Below are 21,211 nucleotides of genomic sequence, written 5' to 3'. Positions count from 1 at the left end.
CTGTTTTAAGACCTGGAAAATTCAGATATGCTTTGTTGGTTATGTATATAAAGAAAACATAACACATAATGAAGGGAAAGTGTGAAGCAAAGGCAGCACATGCATGATTTTTAACTCTTTCATCATCATTTGGATTTCCCCAAATCTCAGGATCTTTTAGTGTGACAAACAAAGGGCTCTTCTGGCCTCCTGGCCTCTCATCCTCCCATATTTCTCATGGCAATGAAAGCTGAAGTGCTATTGATTCCGAATGATTACTAAATTATTCATGTGGTCATACACGTCCAACAGCTGAGTTTAAAGACAGTCAGAATTAGGTATGTTGAACAAATTAAGAGATTTGGAAAGACTAGAAACATAGCATGTGGGCATGAACAGATAATGTAATAACACTGCACAGCTGACCTGCCTGTTAAGCATAAGAAATAGAATTGAATGCAGGAGTAGGAAGGAATGAGTTTAAATATTAAAGAGAGACCAAAAAGACTCATTAAAACATGAACAATTTTTATTACACATTTGCTAGTAATCCAACCTACTTTTAATGAACAGATACAGCAAATTGCTGACAATGTTCAGTAAAATACAAAATACATTTTTTATGGCATTGATAGCAGTATTTTATAAAAGCAAGTCACTGTTGGTATGTTTTTGAGTATGATCTTCATAATATTCAGAACAACACTCTTATAAAGCATTTCCTCATAGTTGAGGGCTATAGTAAAATCTGTATGAGTATTGCTTATCCATGTGCAACTCTGAACTGTGATACGTAGGATCAGATATCAAACTGAACTATGCTAATTTATAGCCACTGAAGGTCTGATCTAGAAGCAACTATCCTCCCACCCTCCAAGAATTCCCCATATTATTAATTTAATAATTGCACTTCTTCAGCAGTCTAAGCACATGAGGGTTTTTCAATGCACTTATGAAAACACAAGTTGTATTCCAGCTGTCTATGACAGCTCTGCACAAGGTTCTCTGCTTTCTGGAGTTTGACTTGTCCTACAGTTCTTGCAGATCCTTGATTTCTTTTTCACAGGATCCGAGGTTGCAGAAAGCACTGAGTTTTGGCTTGGGTTCTCCTTATTTAGGCTCAGTCTCCTCTCAGTGTCTAACAGAACAACCTGGCCTGATCTCCTCACCTACCTGAAACAACAACCAATACTTATCAAACACTACACTTGCTTTTCATCTGTCAACACTTTTCTTCTGCACGTGTTTTCCACCAAAGCCTTTCCCAGAGCTGTGAAGACCCTGTTTCTCTACCTCCACAGCTGCCACCTTGCTCTGATTTCTGCCTGGATTTTGTCATTGCAGATCTCCCTGAAGAAAGTCACTGCTCAGAAAGTCACTGCTCTCTCACACACTTTCCCTCTCTTGCCTCATCCCACTGTTCCACAGTCCTTCCTCCAGAAGCAGGCACCAGCAGCTCCACCTCCTCATCCTCACTGTGTATGGGCAGGCTCCAGCCCCTCCTTCTCAAGAGGGTTTCCTGTGGATTGCATTATGCCTTTATTACGCATCAAAGTATTTGCATGACTCATGTGAAAGACGAGTGTTATTATTTTGTTTCATAGACGATAGCTCAGTCAGCTGAATCCAGCACCATTTGGATTATGAATAGCACAACCATTAATACACTGTGCTATACGCTCCAACATCCTTTTTTTTTTCCAAAACAAATATTACTTGATTTCTGGTCTGATGCTTCATGTAATGACATACCAATTGTATAAGGAGTTTGTTTGGTGTTTTCAAACCTTGGGTATTTTCCCCACCAAAATTTGTATTGTGGCTGTGAAGATGGAGAGCAGCAGTTAGAAAGACTGCATTTTCATTGTCCTTTATTTTGCTAACCACTACAAAATTTTAAGCTTTTCTGCAAAAAGAAAATTTATGGTGCCCATAGAATCAAAACACGCGTGCTGCTGACTGAGTGAGCATTTGATCAATGCATCACAGCAAAGCTAAAGAGACAGGCTGAACAAGAGGTACAAGGTTTTAAACCAAGGCAGTAACATTGTTATGCTTACTTTGTGAGGCACTATTTTATATAACAGATCCTAATTCCACTCTAGGTGGATAACTACTGTGAATTATAATTTTATTTTCCACTTAGTGGAGCCTATTGATTTGGACTAGCTCTTGCCAGAGAACCAGTTTTGTAATAAAGGCAGTAAATTCTGATTTTGTGCTTGTTTGATAATTAATAGTGAGATGTCAGCAGCAGGAAAAAATGAAAGTATTTTTTTCCTCTGCAAGTTATAGAAGATGGGTTGTAAGACAATGACTTTATGCTGAGCGTCTAAGGCATCTTTTACTAAAATGAGTTCAGCAACTCAGTGGAGGTTCTGCTCTGTTTGGGAAGGTATGCGTGCAAGGCACTCCTGTTAACCAAGCATCCTTGGCCCCAGGCATAAATATACAGATAGTTATTACACTGGCAAGGATTTTTCCCTCCCAGTGGAGACACAGTTTTTTAGCAACAGCAATTTTCCCTTGTTGCTAAGACAGTGGCAAAAATAGGTGTCCATGGGTGTCAGTATACATGCTAGTTATAAATATATATTATAATATACTTGGAAAAAAGAGGCACAGTAATGAAAATGCCGTGTAAACTTGACACTATTGAAGTATTTGTTTATCAACAGCTTCCAGTATTTAACAAGGATTAAAATACAAACAATAGCCTTGGCCTTAACTAAGCTAGAGCCACAGCTCTAACAGATGGCTGTGCCAGACAGGCTCTCAGCACAGACCAGACCTGAGCACCTCACAGCAGATGACGACGTGGGAGCCCTCACGACAACCCACCGAGACCAGCAAGGGGAATTGCCGTGTGCAGCCATGGAGCAGGGAGTGAAACCACAATCCAGCTGAGTAGCTGTGTGCTCAGAGAACACAAGGCTACCTCCTTTGAAGTGGCTTACAGACCTAAATAGAGGATTAGGCCCAAGATTTACTGAGATGCCAGAGGATGCTCACATATTTCACTTATACCTTCTGCTGGACCAAATCTCCAAGGTCATCTGTACCAGAGCCAGGAGGTGAACCAAAGTGTCACTGTGACTTTCCCTTTAAGGTCAACTTCCAGCACAGATTCTGTGACCTGGATCTCCAAAAGGAGCTCCAACTGCAAGAAGTCATACTAGTTCAACCATCTTCCAGTCCAGGGGTTTCTGTACATCCCATTTCTGAGTACTTGCGTCATTGTGACATGCCAAGTGTGCTAGCTATACTGTCATTTTTCTCTGATTATTCAGAAAAAAATAAATAGTTTGACAAATGGGAATTGCATGACCCATACTACAAATAGCTAACTGTGAAATTTCTATGGCTAATTGGCATCTATTGTTAAAGTGACAAATGCATATTTGCCCTCTGTAGACCTTCCCACCTGTTACTCCATGGACCATCATACCATTTATGCGCTGCTAACAAACGGAAAGGTGCTTCACTTTCAGGGTGACTGGGCTTTGTCAGAAAATGAAGGTATTATTTTATAAGTGAATTTGTTACCCTAGTGAAAATTAGGGCAGCAGAATCACAGGAGTTGTATTAAGGCTCATGCTACCTGCACGTTGGCCCCCATCTCCCCCAGGCTGCAGTAAAAGAACCATGAAGAGATGTCTTGACTTTGCAGCACTTCCAATCCTTTGTTATCCTCCCAATGTCTTTCATCTCCTGTCCCTTCTTGCTCAGCCCTGTCACCCCAGGCTCACCATTGCCCCTCCTCAGGAGAAAGCTTCAGGTGTTTTTTTTTTCCTCTGATTCTGCCCACAGAGTACATCCACCACATAATGTCTGGGAATTATTTATGTGGTTGTACTCTCAACTCCAAGATCATCCAAGAAACCTGGCTACCGCATCTAACTGCAGTTCACTGCCTTCCAAGGGCATAAGATGCCAAGGTGATTCCTAAAATCTGCTGATATATGGAAGAGAGAATTTTATAGAAGTAGGCTAACAGAAGTCAGTGTACTCTTAAGGAGATTTCCTATAAACCACTAGCAATCACGTTGGAGAGAGGGGGGAGAGAAGGAAGAGAGAGACGGGGGGAGGCAGGCAGGCAAGCTTGGTGACTTTCTTATTTATTTTCATCCTTTAAAAAAGAAAAAAATTGCAAAACTAAAGAAGAAAATACTTAGAAGGCAAGGTTTCCATAGGAAAAAAATATTTTATTTTTTTAAGAACAAATTCAGTTTGAAACAGACGTGGAATGTGATTTTCATAATTTTCATTTTCTGGGAACTAATTGCAATGTGGAACTAAAGCAGATTTCAAACTTATGACCGGCTAGTTTTAATACAGAATGAAACAAACAAACAAACGAAACCAAAAAATAAAATAAAAAAAAAAAAAAAGAAAAAGAAAGAAGAAATTATTTATAACTCAAGCATAATACTGTGTTACTTACAAACCGGACAAAGAAATTCTTAAATAAATATTCATGGTACACAATTTCAGCACAAATATGCGGCAATTTGGCAACCTTTTATATAATTTTTTCCTCAATACAGTGCAAAGGGGAATGACACTGCCTTTAAACAAGCTGTAGCTAAATACATTGCAAAATTCAAATTTTATACAAAACATCTTGCTCAGACTTTATAAAAAACCAACATTGCTCTATATACACAATCTGGTTAAGAAAAGCCTTTTTTATCTTGTTTTAATGTGGGTTTTTAAATTATTTAAAAATGTGAATAAGGCTACTGTAACACCCCAAATCCATATACAGTAAATCTGAACCTATTTACAGCATCTTCACTTAGACATGATGGTGCAAATTCCAATTTGGGTGACTAGGGATGATCATACAAGCAAGGCATTTACAGTAACTTTTCAAAGCTGGACCAACGTCAAAGAAAGGAACAGTTGGTAGATTGTCATAATTCTGCACCAGACACAAAACAGACGCACAGTACTTTTTTTTTTTTTCAATTGGTTGCAGGTTGCTCTTGAGCAATTAGTCTGATTTTTTTTCACAGTTTAGTATATAACTAGAATGTAGCCAACTGATGAAGCATAGATATGATTTAATAAAAATAAGGATCAGTAAGCCCATCTTTTCCCTTCCCCTCCCCCAAAATAAAATCTTAATGACTTACAAGAGAACCTTGTATGGATGGATTCATAGAAAAGAAGGGTTGTTGAAAAGAATTACATATGTACTGTAGTTAGTCACCATGGTAACCTTCCACAGAACCATGGGTTGGAATTTTTTTTGTTTTTTGTTTCTCTCTTTTGGGCCAACATCCCAACATTATCTTCAGGTTCAGAAAACAAAGAAAGTGATCATTTCTATGACAGATATTTTTCTTTTCTTTTTTTTTTCTTTTTTTTTTTCTTGCAGGTGCTCACCAGAGGTCTGAGAACCCTAAAATGCTGTTGCTACATTTTCTTTCCAAATCAGAAAGCGAAGTGTTACCATAGTAACATGACTATGTTAGAAATGTCTATTTGCATAGCACATATAAAAGTAGAGGGTTTTTTTTTTTATTTCCTCCCTAGGGTGGGAGCTTTAGGGGAATAGCCACGCTAAAGAGAAAACTTTAACCTGAAACCCCCCTCTACGAACCTCAACAAAATCTACAGAACACATCAGCCTGTAAGGCAAGGGAAAACACAACACATAAAATAAATGCCGGCACATCTTGTTGCTGTTAAATATGTGATGCAGTAACACTGAATTCCTGATATTTTGGACCTTATATTTTCTACTTTCTTCTTACAAGATGCTTTGGAATTTTTTTTTTAAACTATGCTCCCACTGGTGGTTTAGGATAGCTGTTTTTTTTTTTTTTTCCAGAAGTAGTTTATTTTTAAAAAAAATGTGCGCATATGCATACATATATATACATACGTATGCATATATACTTATATATGTGTGTATATACATAGACACACACACACACATATATGGAAAATGATGACAAGTTAAGACTATGCAATTGCCGCAAATGAATTTCACATCTTCTGGTGTAGATTCTGTGCAATCTCAAAATATATATTAGTAAAAAAATCCAAACCAAAAGTAAGAAAGAATGAACAAAAGAAAAACTCTCACTTTATATCCCTTGTGTTCTATACACCTATTATAAATAAGACATATTTTCCTTCTCCATCTCAGTGTCATAATTTATTTTACCCTTATGGACTGCCAGAGGTTTGCCATATGTGCTTTAACTTTGCAACAGAGCACCAATGAACTGCTGTGTCAGTCAGTACCTACACTCACTGTGCAGGGACAGCACTACAATAAGCCAAAGTGCCAAAAGGGTCAGTCACAAAGAAATTCTGCCTTACTTTTAGAGATGAGCAAGGTTTTGTGGTTTGTTGTTTTGTTGTTTGTTTTCCCCACAACTTTATCAGTGATAGAATTACAGCTCATTTGACCCACTGGCTTATAATCATCTTAGGCACTTGGCTCTCAGTTGTTTTCTTAAATGCTTTCCCTGTGTTTAGTATAATGTGATCGTATAGCAGCTGAGTCTGCTTAAAAGTCATCCAAGGCAGACTATGTTTTTGCTACAGCTTCAAAGCTGTGCATTTTATTGCCAGTACCACAACAGCCCTGCCCTAATACATCCTCAGTGGCCTGCTATTGTCTTGTCTTCTCCAGGCTTGTTGACTTACTAACAATACCCCTTTGTTCTACTGTATTGAAGGTACTATTTTTTTCTGCACAGTGGTATTTGATAACCGTGAATTCCTTCAAATGCAGCCTTAATCCACTGCACATGTTATTGTGTTTCCTACTTGCCTCTTAAAACTTAGCATACCAAAGTGCTGTGCTACCTAAATGCATTTTTTTTTTCCCAGCTTCTATTTCTGAGGCAGCAATATTCAATTGCAACCTCAATCAGCCCTTCCCTCCACCACCCAGTCCTGCTCTTGACTTTGTTGACAGCCTAACTTTTTGGCTGGAAGGCTCCTTACTATCAAACACAATTTTTATAAATGCATTACCCATTCGAGTGAGGCTGCTGTAGCAGATGGATGGAGTGCGGATCTCCAAACATTAATGTTCCATTAGTGATTCAGGAGGTGGAGTGAAAGGAAATCTTATGTGAAGGATGGCAGAGCCCCGGTTAACAGAAACAAATGGAACAGTGACGGACTAAAAGCAAGAGAACTTTAACAAGTCTTACTTAGACACCAAGGTCTGTGTGACAAATCCAATACGCACTGAGAGAGACACACAAAAGTCAGAAGATTGCATTTCAAGCTTGATATATCCTAGAGCACCTTCCCAGGATGCCTAGAGCTATTAACATCCACGGATTGCTCCATCTTCCCTTGGCTTTTGTACATGCCTGAATGCCCACAGCACATGGCTTTGAGGATGATGAATGTAACAAGAGTACAGCAATCAGAATGGGCATCTTCTACAGAAAAGTCTTCCAGCTTTTAGTGAATACTTATTCACCGAGATAGGGATTCTACAGACTAGGTAAGCTGTCCAGCTCGCGTCGGTTCCTGGAGAAAGAGCTGTTGCCTTCTCCCCCCTGTGCTTAAGTCAATGCTAGCGCACAAGGCGTCATCACAAACCCCAACAGAAAGCATTTGACCAGTGAGTTTCCTCTACGACTCAACTGTACCACAGAGCTGGTTGTGTGTTCCTCAGACCTTGTAATAAATGTTTGCTGGACTCTGAGGAGGCATCTCTTGAACTATGTACACCGGATGTCCATAGTCGCCGCTGACCTTTTCATAGTGGGGGCAAAAGACACTGTCTGCAGTCCTTAGAGGAATGATAATGTCACTGGGCTCAGAACCATTGTTGTTGCCACTGCGTTTTGGGGTGGCTAATGTACTAAGTGATAGAGTTGTCGTGTGTTGCGGGGAATGCTTCCTGTGTCTTCTCCGGTACTTCAACAAAAGAACCACCAAAGTGATGATGATGACGATGAAAATGATGCACCCTGATGCAATCCCTGCAAATAAGGCCACCTCTGAACCCAGTATACTGGAATGCCCAGCCTTACTGCCATCTGTGCTAGATCCTGGAAAGAATGGAAATACAATAGACAAAAGTTATTGCCATCCTGTGACCCATTTACGTTGCTTAAAAATGTGTAGAGTAAGCAAGACTGGAAGAATTAACTGACAGCTAAACTTTGACAAACCAATTACCCTGTTAGATAGCTAAATGCAAACAGCCGAAGTCAGCAATCGATATAAAGCAAGACTTTGTGCCTGTTGGTCTCACTTTTGTGTTGCTCCCAAACCACCCTGTTTCATACATCATCATCCATCAGCGGTGAGAACTGTCACTGACAAGGCAGCCTTTGATGCACACAGCATCTTTTAACAGATGCAGGCCAGCCCCAGGCACAAGAGAGGGGTGGGATAAGACTGGAAGGGAAAATAACACAGGGAAATTACAATTCTCAGAACAACTGGTACTGTTCAGAGCCACGCTGTTCCCTCTGCTATTTTATCTTTCGCATATTGATTTAAGTTAAACCATCCTTAGTGCCTCTTTACAGGGACTCCTCTTGCTTGGAAATGAAACTAAGGAGCTTGAGGCAGCATGGGAGACAGGCAGAACGCTTATGGCATGTCTGTTAGTATTAACTTACATTTACTTAAAAGAAAACAACACCACTCATTTGGTAGTCAGGAAAAGCTCATGTGCTGAACAGCCTGTTGAATATTTGCTGCTTATCACACCATCATATTATTTGTCACAAAAATTACATGAATGCTCATTGACACTTCTTCACTTTTAAGTTTTAACATATTCCCCTCTCTTGATGTTCACTCACAACGGAAAAATGATGCAGATGCTATATTCACGTAATTGTTAACTCTTCCCACCAAAGCCTAGGCAGGGATCAGCTGAAGCCACTTACTGTATCAAAGATTCACTAGCGCAGTAATTAAAGACACAGCTGGCAAGAAAAACTTGTGGCCTTTTTCGGGAAACCCAGAATCACCTGTCAGCAAAGTTTTGCTTTGTAGCATTACTAATTACTGAATTTTCTTCTGGACAGTTTGAGTCTTAAGAGTTAGGTTTTCTCTTGTTCACCCTATGAGTGAAATACATACTGAAGATATTTTTTTCGAATAATCTATTTATTTTGCTTAGATAATTATTGAAATAAAATAAAACAAAACCCCAAAACTTTACATTTAGTAGAAGACCAGCCATACATGTCTAGACTTCATATGGTCAGCTAAAACATCAGGACATTAATTATAGATGCCCTGAAATAAACTTTATAAATGGCTATCAAGAACCACTTGATAATGTATTATGCGGGAAGAGAAAGAGACTCGATCATCTGCTAGAGTACTAAATGTAAGGCAGCACTGACCACTGTAAAGCTGCTTAGCAAATGCCCTATCCAGAAATTTTCCTGTAAATGAGAGACACTGTGACAAGATGTAATTAACTTCTACAGCAGAGTGGAAGAGGGGAGAGAGCAGCTGTTGCCATAACTTGCAGCTCCCACACACTATCCACCGGGGCAATCAGAACTGGCTTTTGCTTCATCTCACGATGAAAACATTTGCTTTTCTAGGATGTTAATAGTAAAATAAAACATTTGGGGACAAAGGAGGAGAAGATGCTCCAGGGCAAAGTCCCACCACACCTACCTGAGTGGTCCTTCACAAAGGGGCTGGTGGTGGAACTCTTCCCGTTGGTGCCAGCTTCCTGCTCGGGGCGCTTGGTGGGATCCGTGTACCGGGGCTGCCCTGCTGAGTTGGGATCTGGGGAGAGAAAGAGGACTCATGCAGCTTTGGCACTTGATGGTATGGAGCCTCACAAGCTGGCTCTAGGTACCTCGTGAGACACAAATGGTTTAAACAGAAGAACCTTTATGCAAAGGACTGGGAGATATAAGAACGTAATTTCCCTTTTAAAGCAAAATGGTTATATTAGTTATTTCAGGTTTAAATTGTGAGGCCATCTGCAGAAACTATAGGGTCTCCTGTAATTGGCAAGAAAAGCTTAGCAGATGACATTTCAGTTTAACTGAGGAAGTTGATTGACTACTAAACCAACTTCTACTTAGAAGAATAATGCTTTCTTCCTGCACAATAGGTTATCTATATGTGAAAAGAGACAATGAACAAAAACCTCTCTGTAATCAGAATTCATAACAAGCAAACTATAGAAATATTAGCTTCCCTCTTTTCATGTATTTTAAATAATTCTGAGCAGCAGAGTTGTGGCTTTTGTTTTTAAAATAAAAATAAAAATGACTGAAACACACTACTCCCAGGTGACCTTTCCTTCTAGGGATCTCTCCAATGAAGAGATCTTATTACACTAACCCTCCTTCTGTAGAAATCTGTCAGTAGCCGAGGAAGAGAAAATAGGCTGTGCTTTCAGACTATAAGGGAGGAATGACCACACCAGGCTTGACTGCCTCTCTGCTCTACGCTGCCTAAAGAAGCCTGAAAACTAAAAAGGACATTAAGACCGATCAAAGTGATTTCATGAAACAGCAGATGGTCTTTACCTTGTCCAACTTTCATGAGGATCTTCATGGTTTTTGTCTGGCACACCCCTCCCTCCTGGTTATCCAGGCCCTCCAAAGACCCATTTGATGTTGCTGATTAAAAATAAAAGAAAAATAAATAAAAATAAAAATAAATAAAAATCAACAGGAAATCAACAGGCAAAGTGATGTGAATATGAGTGTCTGAAAGCAGGGATCTTTCAATCTACCAGGACCTGTTTTTGTTGCTCGGGCTGACCTATGGAAAGTTGTGAAATGTTGAAAGCCAAAGGAATGAATACACTGGTAAGCTGTACAATATATACAAATGGAGGAATGTGTTATCAAGGTTTCAAATTTACCCAGCAGCCTTTTATTTTCCTATGCACAATTGACTGACTGACTGACTTGGACAAAAACACACCATCTTGCTAAAAGGTGATGGAGTCAGTTGAAAAGGAAGCTCTGGCAGGCTCAGAGGAGAAAAGCACTGAAAAAAATCACTCTTTTTTTCCCCCTCCCAACAATATCTTTATAATCACCACGTTACACCTGCTTCCTCTATTACAAATCTCCTGCTGGAATAAGTGAACGCATACAAAAGACCCAGGTGAAAGCTAAGATTCTGAACTGATTGGAAAACCATTTAATATTTTAAAGCACAATCTCACTTTTCTCAGCACTGAGGAGCCTCTGTGGGGGCGGGTGGCAGAGGGGAGTACGCTCTACTCTCAGGGAAACCTTTCAGCTCCCACAAACAACGGGCTGCTTTCCCCCGTGTCCGCATTGTTCTGGCTTATCTAGGTGCCAGCCGGAGCCACGCGATCCGGGCGCAGGCTGACACTGCTGAGCCATGCCCCACTCCCTTGGAGAACCCACAAGGCTGAATCACGGCGCATGGGTGCGCCGCTGCCGCCCCAGCCAGCTGCTGGTTGCAAAACAGCTGCTGGCAAAGGATTCAGCAGCTCCTCAGCAGTTGGTATTGCAGCCACTGCACTGCACTGGGCCGCCAGCCACCATGAGCGGGGCACAGCTGCAAACGGTGGGCTCTGGATTCACTATGCAGGCAATGCACCGGGGGTTTCCTGCCCTGGTTGTCCTGGGGATGGAAATTTCACTGTCATTTCTTGAAGTTGTTTATCTGAGGCCCAAAATAAACTTATGAGAGGGCACAGTGGGCCACCAACTGGAGAAAACAAATGGAAAATGGGATGTCAGGGAGCTCACTGCTTGGTGTGGTGGTGGTGGTGGTGAACTGCTTAAGCAGCACATGCCTCCCTCTGCCCCTCTCCTTTCAGCCTGTGGGCTTTACACTCTTCAGGTCTTTGTTTTTAAGTCTCGCTCCTTCTCTTTCACCTTCCTTGGGGATTTTCTTTCAAATGCAGTCTATGTATATTTCCTTTTTCCTTCACAATGTCTTCCTACCCCCATGGCAGTATTTTTCTTGCTCTAATCTTCTCTCTAGCCGTAAAGATATAAACCCCATACTGCTGAACCCTGCTTCCTAGCCTTTGATCTGAGTCTTGTTTTTGTTCCACTTCTGACTCTTTTGTGACCAACTCGAATTACAGCCACCATACAAACTTCCCAAACTGTGCTTTCTTTTCCTAAAACTCCCCTCTCCTAATACGTGGTCCCTCCCAGTTCCTCCTCTTGTTCCCTCCCCCCTGTAAAAACATGACAATAGCTGTATGGCAAAAAGATTTTTCAAAATACAAAAGAGCACGTTGAGTAATTTAAGATAAAAGCTGATCTGAAATGTGTCACTGCATTGCCAGGCTTGGAAAATAATGGAGACATATAGTTTTGTTTTCTTTTGTTTTTTTTTTTCCAGAGGGGAAAAAAAAATCAATACCAAGAACCCATCCTGGACATAAATCAAACGTGTCTTTGCTGAAAGTGTTTTTTATGATCTATTTGCCAATGTACCAGCACAAGGACACAGAGAAAAAATGCAGTAAATAGAAATACCAAAGCTGAGCACCAACTGAACGTACAAATAATAAACACTGACTTTGTCTTGTGGTTTTGTTATTTGATTCTTTTTTTAATAGAGCCGAAGGGAATCACATCTCCTTAAACACCTTCTACTTGATTTTAATTGACTAGAATGCTGCTTCTTCTGAACACCAATGCCTTTTTATTCTTTAAAGGCCTATCCACTTAACCCATGGAGCAGGAGACCTCAACAGGATGCAGAAGATGCAGTCTGACCTCAGAACAGAATAAGAAAGTAAGATGAAAAAAAAAAAATGCAAAAATTACTTCAAATACAGTCTCCAAATGGGAAGACCCAGATGTACAATGAGTCTGGTTGTGTGCCTACGCCAGCGCAATCCGCCTCGCTTGCTTGCTAAAAGAATGCTTTCAGAGCTTTGATGTCAGATGAATGAATTTGCAGAAGTATTCACTTTTTCCACAGTTCTTCAAGGGATTTTAGGAAAGCCTACGTTGTAGCTCAGAGTACAGACTGCTATGTCCTGAGGAACAGGGAATTTTCAAAGAGAAGCATTTCAGTGACAAAGCAAGTCTCCTTCTCAGCTTTTCCTGTAATTAAACTGACAATTACCCAAGGCCACTGGAGGAAATTATTTTTCGAAATTCATTAAGACTACCGAAATACAACCTTGCGTATCCCTAGTGTACCAGGAAGAAAGTGGGTAGCTTTAAACACATCGTTTTAAGCTTTGACAAGCTTCACTGAGAAAAAGAAGTAATCTGGGACAGCAGAGAAAACACAGTTTCATACTGCTAATGCCCCTTGACAGTGCAGTGTGCAGAAGTCAAACAAGGGAGTGAGTATGAAATATTCCTCAAACACTTGCTGCGGCCTTTCTATATTGATTTCCAAATGAAAATTACACCCACTGTCATTTTAGCTCCTCCACTGCATCCACACCTCTGTGGGAAAGTGACCCAGAACTTGCAGCTCTGCTCACACTGAAAGGATATCCAAAAAAAAAAAAAAAGTGCCCCCGATAGGAGTTTTGGATTTAAACACAAATGTAACACAAGTTTCTGGTACCCAAAATGGAAATGTTATCCTCCAGTGTGTTTATATAATCAGATTTTAAACTTTCTATCCAATTTATTCTTATATGCATATATATATATATATATGTATATGTATATGTGTGTGTGTGTGTGTGTGTGTGTGTGTGTAAAAGAACAAGGTTTTTTTACATTTTGGTCTAAATATGGATATATTTTAAAGTCAATTACTTAGATGAGTTACCATACAAAGCCCTCTGCTAAGAAGACTAAATACTTAAATATTAACATTAATAAGCATAACTAATTATTAATATGAAGTTTCTCATTAGTATTAGTATGTTCTCAGGATCCCACACTTCACTTTCTATTAATACAGCAATACATAAGAACATAGAAGTAAGTAAAATGTTGCTAAACAGGTAGCAAAATATTTTTAAATCTTTTGATGGTTAAATACCTCTGATTTTCTGAGACCTGTCCTGCTCCACTGGTGTCAACTGCAAAACTAATAATTACAGCCAAAACCGCAATAAATTATTCAACAGTTTGTCTATACCTAAAAAAAACCATATATACTTGTGCTAAAATCTCTACTAATTTCAAGGCTTTCTAACAAAATTGTAATAACTTATAGGCCATTTTTACAGTAGTTTATCAGACACTGTTTGTCTGTATTGCTTGAATACAACATCACATGCCATTTTATAAGGAATGCAAGTTTAGCTTTTCAACATTCAGAAAACACTTATCTGTTATGAAATTATGGTTTAAGAGTCTTGCTGATACATACTTACTTTAGAGAAGCTAGTATACATTTGCAGGTTCATAACACACTACTTTAACATCTCCTCCTCCATACACACGGGAGAAATTAAATTATTCAGACCAAAAAACCTCATTCTGATCTGCCTCCCCCTCTTTGAAATACATGAATTGTATAAAAACAAACAAAACCCCCAACAAAACAAACAAATAAACAAAAAAGGCTGAAACTCATGTAAATCAATGTATAATGTTTTACATTTATTAGCTTTTAAAACTCCGCAAGTGCTGTTTATTGTACAAAGTGCATTAGTCATAAATGCAGAGGAAGGGAGTCAGTGAGCATAGCAGAGTCAGCTGACAAGAACAGTTCCTGGCTATGATTCTTATACTGTCCCCATGGAGAGGAAGTAATATTACATTTTAATATGTCTTCATTTGATTGTTATTACTCTGCCTCCCAGGAGGCCACGCCACTGCATGGATCATGGCTGTTTTCAACCTACCAGGTTGGTAACATTGCTCTAATCAGACAGAGAATTAAGCTGCTGGATTTGTGCCTGCATATAGCTTTTCATTCACAAAGAGATTAGCAATGAAGGCATAGTCACAAAAATTCAACTTCCTTCACTCCTAAAAACACACATTAGTTAAAAAATGAAAAAATGCCATCACAATTACTTAAAACAGCAGCAGACAAAAATCGCAGTCTTTTAATTCTGCTGCACTTATTACCCGCAGTTTCATGTTTTAGGATTATGAAAAACATTACCTATTTGCAAATTAAATGTCATATGCTTTGAACCAACACAACTTTAAAACACATCTATTTCTAGAGCTTGAACATGAAATGGACTACATAGCTGATGAGAGAAATGATCATCGTATTTAATTTTCCTGTGAAAACTAAATGGACCTTAAACCACAGACTATAGGAATAAATGAGTGATGTCAACTGATGGGCAAGGGCAAAATTGATTTTGTCCCTCCTTAGTGTGCTGGACAAAAAAAGTCATTTGGCAATATAATAAAGACACATCTCTGATGAGGTCGTGAAGAATTAATTACTGCTGATGTGGATCTTTTAATAGCAAATTGAGAATTACAAGTTTTTTAGGGGCAGATCAGTAGTATCCAGTAGTAGTGATTTTCACAGTTTTTGTTCATTAAATACTGCTTGAATACTGCATCAGAAAATAAATTTCTCAAAATCAGAATAAAATCAAATCAAATAATACTACCCATTTCCACTTTTCCCCTGCTGTGCTTAGAAAAAGAATGAAAAAAACAACAAAAATCCACACAAGCTTTAGATCCAACAGCAGTAAGAAGTTATTCTTAAAGCAAAGTTGCACTCCATCTCACATGCACTCTCAGGATTACTGAATACATGAAAAGTTTTTGAGAGTTTTTTATTTTATCAAGTAATAGAACATTATTTTGGCCAGGCATCATTGTTTGTGCTCTGCTTTCATCTGCTTTTGGTCCTTTTAATGATCCTCTTAGTAAAGCTCTGAATAAATAATTCTTCTTTTCCATAAATTTAGATAATTTATGGGAGAGGTTTAAGAACACCAGAAATCACACACTGCAAAACCACAAATCACTGATCACAACAGGGAAGTTGTTTTGAAACTACCCATGGATGAAAGAACAAGATAGCTGAGAGAATAGAAAGTGTTTTAATTAAATGAAATTTAATTCTGCCCCCCCAGTAACAATGCCAGATCTGCATGGTCATCTGAAACAACAAAAAAAAATTTGTTCAGGCCTCTCACCAAAGAACAGGTAAACTTGGCACACATTACTCTGGGTGAGCTGAAAAATATTTAGAGAGAAGAGAAATACACTAGTTTCAAATACTAGCAACTAATGCTTTCCCTTCTCTTGTCGTGATGAAAAGATTGACACTGAAGCCTTCACTTTTGTTAAAAAATTAAACTGTCTTCTGAAATTTGACTGTCAGCAGTCCCAAACCTGGACCGTAAGTACTAAAATGTAAATGCATTATGAACATTTGAATGGAGTGCTGTTATGTGTTGACTGTTTTTTATCAGCACACAATAAAATCAAAACTTTCTACTGATCTTCTAGAGACAAAGAAATAATCCTAAAAAAAAACCAACCAAAAAGCCCAACAAATAAAAAACCTACTGAATTTGCCCAATATAATTTAGGACTCCAAGACTGTAATGAAAAACGTATAAAAGCAGCTTACCAATAATTTTGCTTTTTCTTAACGTCTGGTTTTTTATTTGCAAAGGCAAGGTGGCAGAATTTTGAGGAGTTTCTCAGCCTAAAAACCATTAAAAAAACCTCTCATTCTACCTTACTCCATGAATTGTTTCAAATTAAGATAGATTTTTTTCCCTTAAACTAGGGCTCATGAAGTGTTTACAAATACTCCTGATGCCAGCCTTTTTTCCTGTCTATCCACATGTGAGGCAGAGCTTCAATGAGAGGGAAAGGACAAGAATTCTCTACTTTTTCACTTTGCATTCTTGCTTTTTAAATTAAGTCCTATACTGCGTGTCTCAGGATTTATATATAAAGAGGATCCACAAATTATATTTTCTACAGCAAGTAAGCAACAACGCCCTCCCCAGTCAAGCTAAAACCAGAACAAAATAAAGCAAAATAAAGAACAAGCCTCTTTTTGACAGGAAGAAGCAAAGCCTCTGCAGCAAAACTTTGTAAGTCACTTTTCTAACCACTGCTCTGAAATGTGTTTTGTCCAACTGTGAATAGCACGACCTGAGGTACTTAGATGGGACTCATGATACAAGGGTATTTATATAATTCCCCATAAAAGTCTCCACTTGTATTCATATGTTAAGAGAGGAACAGATTCTATTCCTGTTTCAATGTTTTTTTGAGGGTGCAATGTGGAGGACACAATCAAGACAGAGCCAATCAGTTTTGTACTGTAATATACTTTGGTATATACCAGCTGTATGATTCCAGGGACATCTTTGGAAATCCACAGACTCTCCTTCCCACATCTCATGTCATCCAACAGCACAAAACAGGGAGAGAGTTGTAAAGTTTCCTACAGAAACTTTATATAATTTTAATAAAATAATTCGTATCAGAATTATTTTATTAATTCCAGGGAGGCATGGCACCAAACAAGAAAAATATACACCGTAAAAAAAAAAAAAAAGCTGTTTCTGTCAACAAAGTCTTTCCATAAAGGGAAAAAGAGACAGTGAGAGAGCTGGAAAATATAAATAAAAGCTGTGAATTCTGACTGGTTGCTGCTGCCTATCATTTTAAAAACACCACCACTTTCTCACTGAGTTAAGGGATACCACAGCTGAAGTGTACTGAACAGTAAACTATTTGCTGAATTATTATCCATTACTGAAGGTCACAGGTTCCACCCACCCACAACAAAATCCTACTTGCTTTACTGCTGTCAAGTGCAGTGTGCCCCTTTCCAAACTCCTGGGAATGATTTAGAGATTATATAAATCCAACCCATCTCAATACTGTATCCCTATGAACGACGAGTCTTTCATTACAGTTAAGCATTTCTAAAAGAATTTCAGTTTTATATTTCACATACTCTGAGAAATGTTGTCAGATAATGATCCACTGCACACATGGTTGCTTCTAGTTTACATAAACAAATTATATATTTGTGAGTGCTGAAGTAACTGTGGCAGATGTAAGCCCACTAATTATGATGTATTTAGTGTACACCCAAAAGTATGCATCTAAAACAGATTACTAGTTAGTTGACTTCACCATTCACAGACAGGTATTTTACACAGATTTATCCTCTCTCCCAGCATGCTACTGAGAAAAGCTTCTCATGGATGGGGAGAAGTGTCTCCCACCACCACAGCAAGCTTTGCTTTACAGTTCAGCTGAACAGAACTAATAGAATTAGTTAGCATTCAAGTTACACTGATTGTTGCTAATGACAAGAGGGCTTGATGGAAACAAAAGCAGAAGCTTCAACATTAAATGAGGACCTACTTTCTGTGTCATACAAATTCAACCTCACTCTACAAGGATGTTCACCTGCCTTGAAAATCTCTTTTTTTTTGTCTGTGGCACTTGGATAAGAAAGGGTTATAGTGAAAGTTCATATTAAATAAATAACAAACCTCTTGCTCAGTCTACTGTCACTAATTGCATGCAATGATATTAATGACCCAGTAATTGCTGTACGAGTAGCACTGAAGTGGAAAACATCATTTTGAGGCAGAGTTCATCTCTAGGTGGTAGGACTTCACCAGTGACTGAGTTAATGCCTAGTGACAGTTTAGAATATAACACTACAGATGAGAAAATGTGCCAGTCTCACGGTTATAACAGTTTAGATGGACATGATGTTATTTGCTTTGACCACACAGAGTCTAGGAGTAACCCCAATAAAGTACCACAGTCAGACTTTGCCCTGTAGATGAACCTCATTCCTTTCAGGGGAGATGCTCTGTACTATAACAATCTAGAGCAATTTTCCACATGTTTGCTTCAATAAAAGAATACCTTCATCTCCTGCTTTTACATGTAGCACAACAAAAGTGTGCTTTATTGCAAAACACAAAAAGCTATTTACATCATCTAACTATCCTTCAGCAACACAGAGTTTGGCACCTTAGTACTGAGATCAATTATGATACTATTGGATGACTGTACACTTGGCAAAGATGATCAGAAGTTAAGCACTGTTTTGACTGCAGTATGCTTATGTTTGTGTTTAGAGCTGTAAAATACCCTCAAAGTAAACCTTAATGAGGGAACGCTGCAGAAATTAAGCACTCTGAATTTCCACGGTTCTCCAGGATCTCCTGTTCAAATACTCGCCATTAAGAAATTAAGAGGTTTAGCTTCTTTAGAAATTATCACATAGGCACATCTTGGTTCATTTTAAGGAACTCCAGTGGGATATGCAGTGGGATATGCAAATTCTGCCAGTGTTTGGAATTTTGAAAAGTCACAACTAGACTGGCGAAAATGTTCACCGGGGTTTTAACAGTATAACATTATTTAGTTGTTTGGTTTTTTTCCTGTTGCAATGAAAATTATTTTGCTAATGTCTTGACTCTGCTACCAAACTTGCTGTAGCAGCCTCTGGATGGCATGTGAAATCAACTTTCAGCAAAAGCTAGGGCCAAAGACATGGAAAGCAATTCTGCAAAAAAGCCTCGAGGGTCCTGGTGGACACCAAGTTGACCATGAGGCAGCAACGTGCCCTCGTGGCAAAGGAAGCAAACAGCTCTTGGGCTCGATCTGCAAGTGGCAGTCGGTTTGGGGAGGTGATCCTTCCACCCCACTCTGAACTGGTGAGGCCACACCTGCAGAGATGGGTGCAGTCACAGGCTCCTCAAGACAAGACAGAGGTGGACTCACAGGAGCAAGTGAAGTAAATGCTCATGGAGATGATGAAGGAGGGGCTGCATCCTCAGGGATACTCAAAACTCAGCTGGACACAGTTCTGGGCAACTGCCTGCAGGTGGGCCTGCTTGAGCAAAGGTTTGAGCAGGGGATTAGATGAGCTCCAGAGATGCCATCCAAACCAATCCATTCTGGGATTCCGCAAACAGCTGGGCTGCTGTGGTCTAATGCATTCATGTGCTAAGATGAAATACTTGAAAAACAGATAATTTTAAGTTTTCCTGCCAGGATCTGGATTCATAGCTCTGTTTCTCTCACAGCAGCCCAGTGAGCACATAAGGACTACTCTGCTGCTACGGTTTAGTGATTTTTGCTGTCTTCATCTACCGAACAGAAAACAGATAAATCATGCTAACAAAGATCCAAACATGCTTTTAAAAACCAGCCTTATCAGCTTAATACGGAGTCTTCTCCAAGAACAGCTAAGACTACCTTAAGCTTAATCCTGCTTTTACTTCCAGAAAAATTTGCATGATTTCCTTGGGACTGAAAAAAAATACTGGAAGACTGCCCATTAGGACTTAGTTTTACAGTCTGATTTATCAGAAATAAATCCTGAAAAATTCTTCATCCAAGGTTTTCAGGATGGACTGAAGTCAGGAAAGAAAATCCAAACTGACATTTAACCCTGGTTTTCAACCATTCCAGACTTTTGTTTTAGCTAATGCAGTTCTCAGACAAAAGTACATTTCCCTCCATTCCAGCTAGGTAAAGACTTTAATGAGGTAAACAATTTCAAGTCTTTAAAATGAGTTTCATTAAAGTCCTTATAAATCCTTATGCAGCTCCTCATCTTTAATTTTAGGACTTCAAATACTGTCATATGTAACACATATGATACAAGCAACTCTATAAAGTAAAAAATAATCATTCCATTTGATGAGCTAAATGATCATCATCAAACTTACATACAAAATAGAAATTAAATGTGTTTCAGTGTGGCAGTGCACTCTCAAGTTTCAGTTTAGACAGATATTTTCTTCATGCTTTCCTCATAGCGTGGCACATCTTTCCAATCCGCAACACCCCCCTGATTTAAACAGTTACTCATATCCTGAATATAAAGGATAAAATACACACTCAGCACATTCTTCTTCTGCATGTAGTCCTGTTAAGGATGTTTATGCAAATCTAAGAACATACACATTTTGGAGAAGATCAGAGTTTAAGCTTTTTTTTTTTTTTGCAAAGCACTACAAATGCTACATACATAAAGACTTCTAAGGGAGAATACTGTATCCTTCTTTGTGAATCTATTATATTTCCCGTATTTATAAACTGCTTCTGAGGAACTACGAAAGCAAGATATAAAAACAGCAACTAAAACTATTAAACAGCTTCTTATGAAATTTTAAAATCTGTTCAACTCATGAGTATTTCCTGAATAATTTTTTCTTCCAGTCTGAACAATTATTCTTCATTTTCATCTGATTCCATATCTATTCAGAATACTTGCGGGGGTGTGGGGGAAGATAACTGTATTTTTTTCACAACATGCCATCAATTAAAAAACTGAGAATTCCTATCTTTCATTTCCCTCCCTTAGGAATAGAGACATAATAACAGATTTCCTGCTGAACTAT

General features: G+C 38.8%; 1 protein-coding gene across 1 annotated transcript in view; it reads right to left on the bottom strand.

The window, feature by feature from the left end:
• Positions 1–487: 487 nt before the first annotated feature.
• Positions 488–21,211, bottom strand: part of EFNB2 (ephrin B2) — a 49,177-nt gene continuing 28,453 nt past the window's right edge. Inside the window, exons 3-5 of the mRNA XM_054654870.2 lie at positions 10,485–10,577; positions 9,616–9,729; positions 488–8,015 (exon numbers count right to left, since the gene is read on the bottom strand). Of these exons, the coding sequence (XP_054510845.1) occupies positions 7,633–8,015; positions 9,616–9,729; positions 10,485–10,577 (590 nt within the window). The 3' untranslated portion in view covers positions 488–7,632. The remainder of the gene's footprint in view (positions 8,016–9,615; positions 9,730–10,484; positions 10,578–21,211) is intronic.

Source organism: Agelaius phoeniceus, chromosome 2, assembly GCF_051311805.1.
Source record: "Agelaius phoeniceus isolate bAgePho1 chromosome 2, bAgePho1.hap1, whole genome shotgun sequence".
Taxonomy (NCBI): Eukaryota; Metazoa; Chordata; class Aves; order Passeriformes; family Icteridae; genus Agelaius; species Agelaius phoeniceus.
Note: the sequence above shows the minus strand (reverse complement) of the source record. Positions and strands in the feature narration are given on the sequence as shown.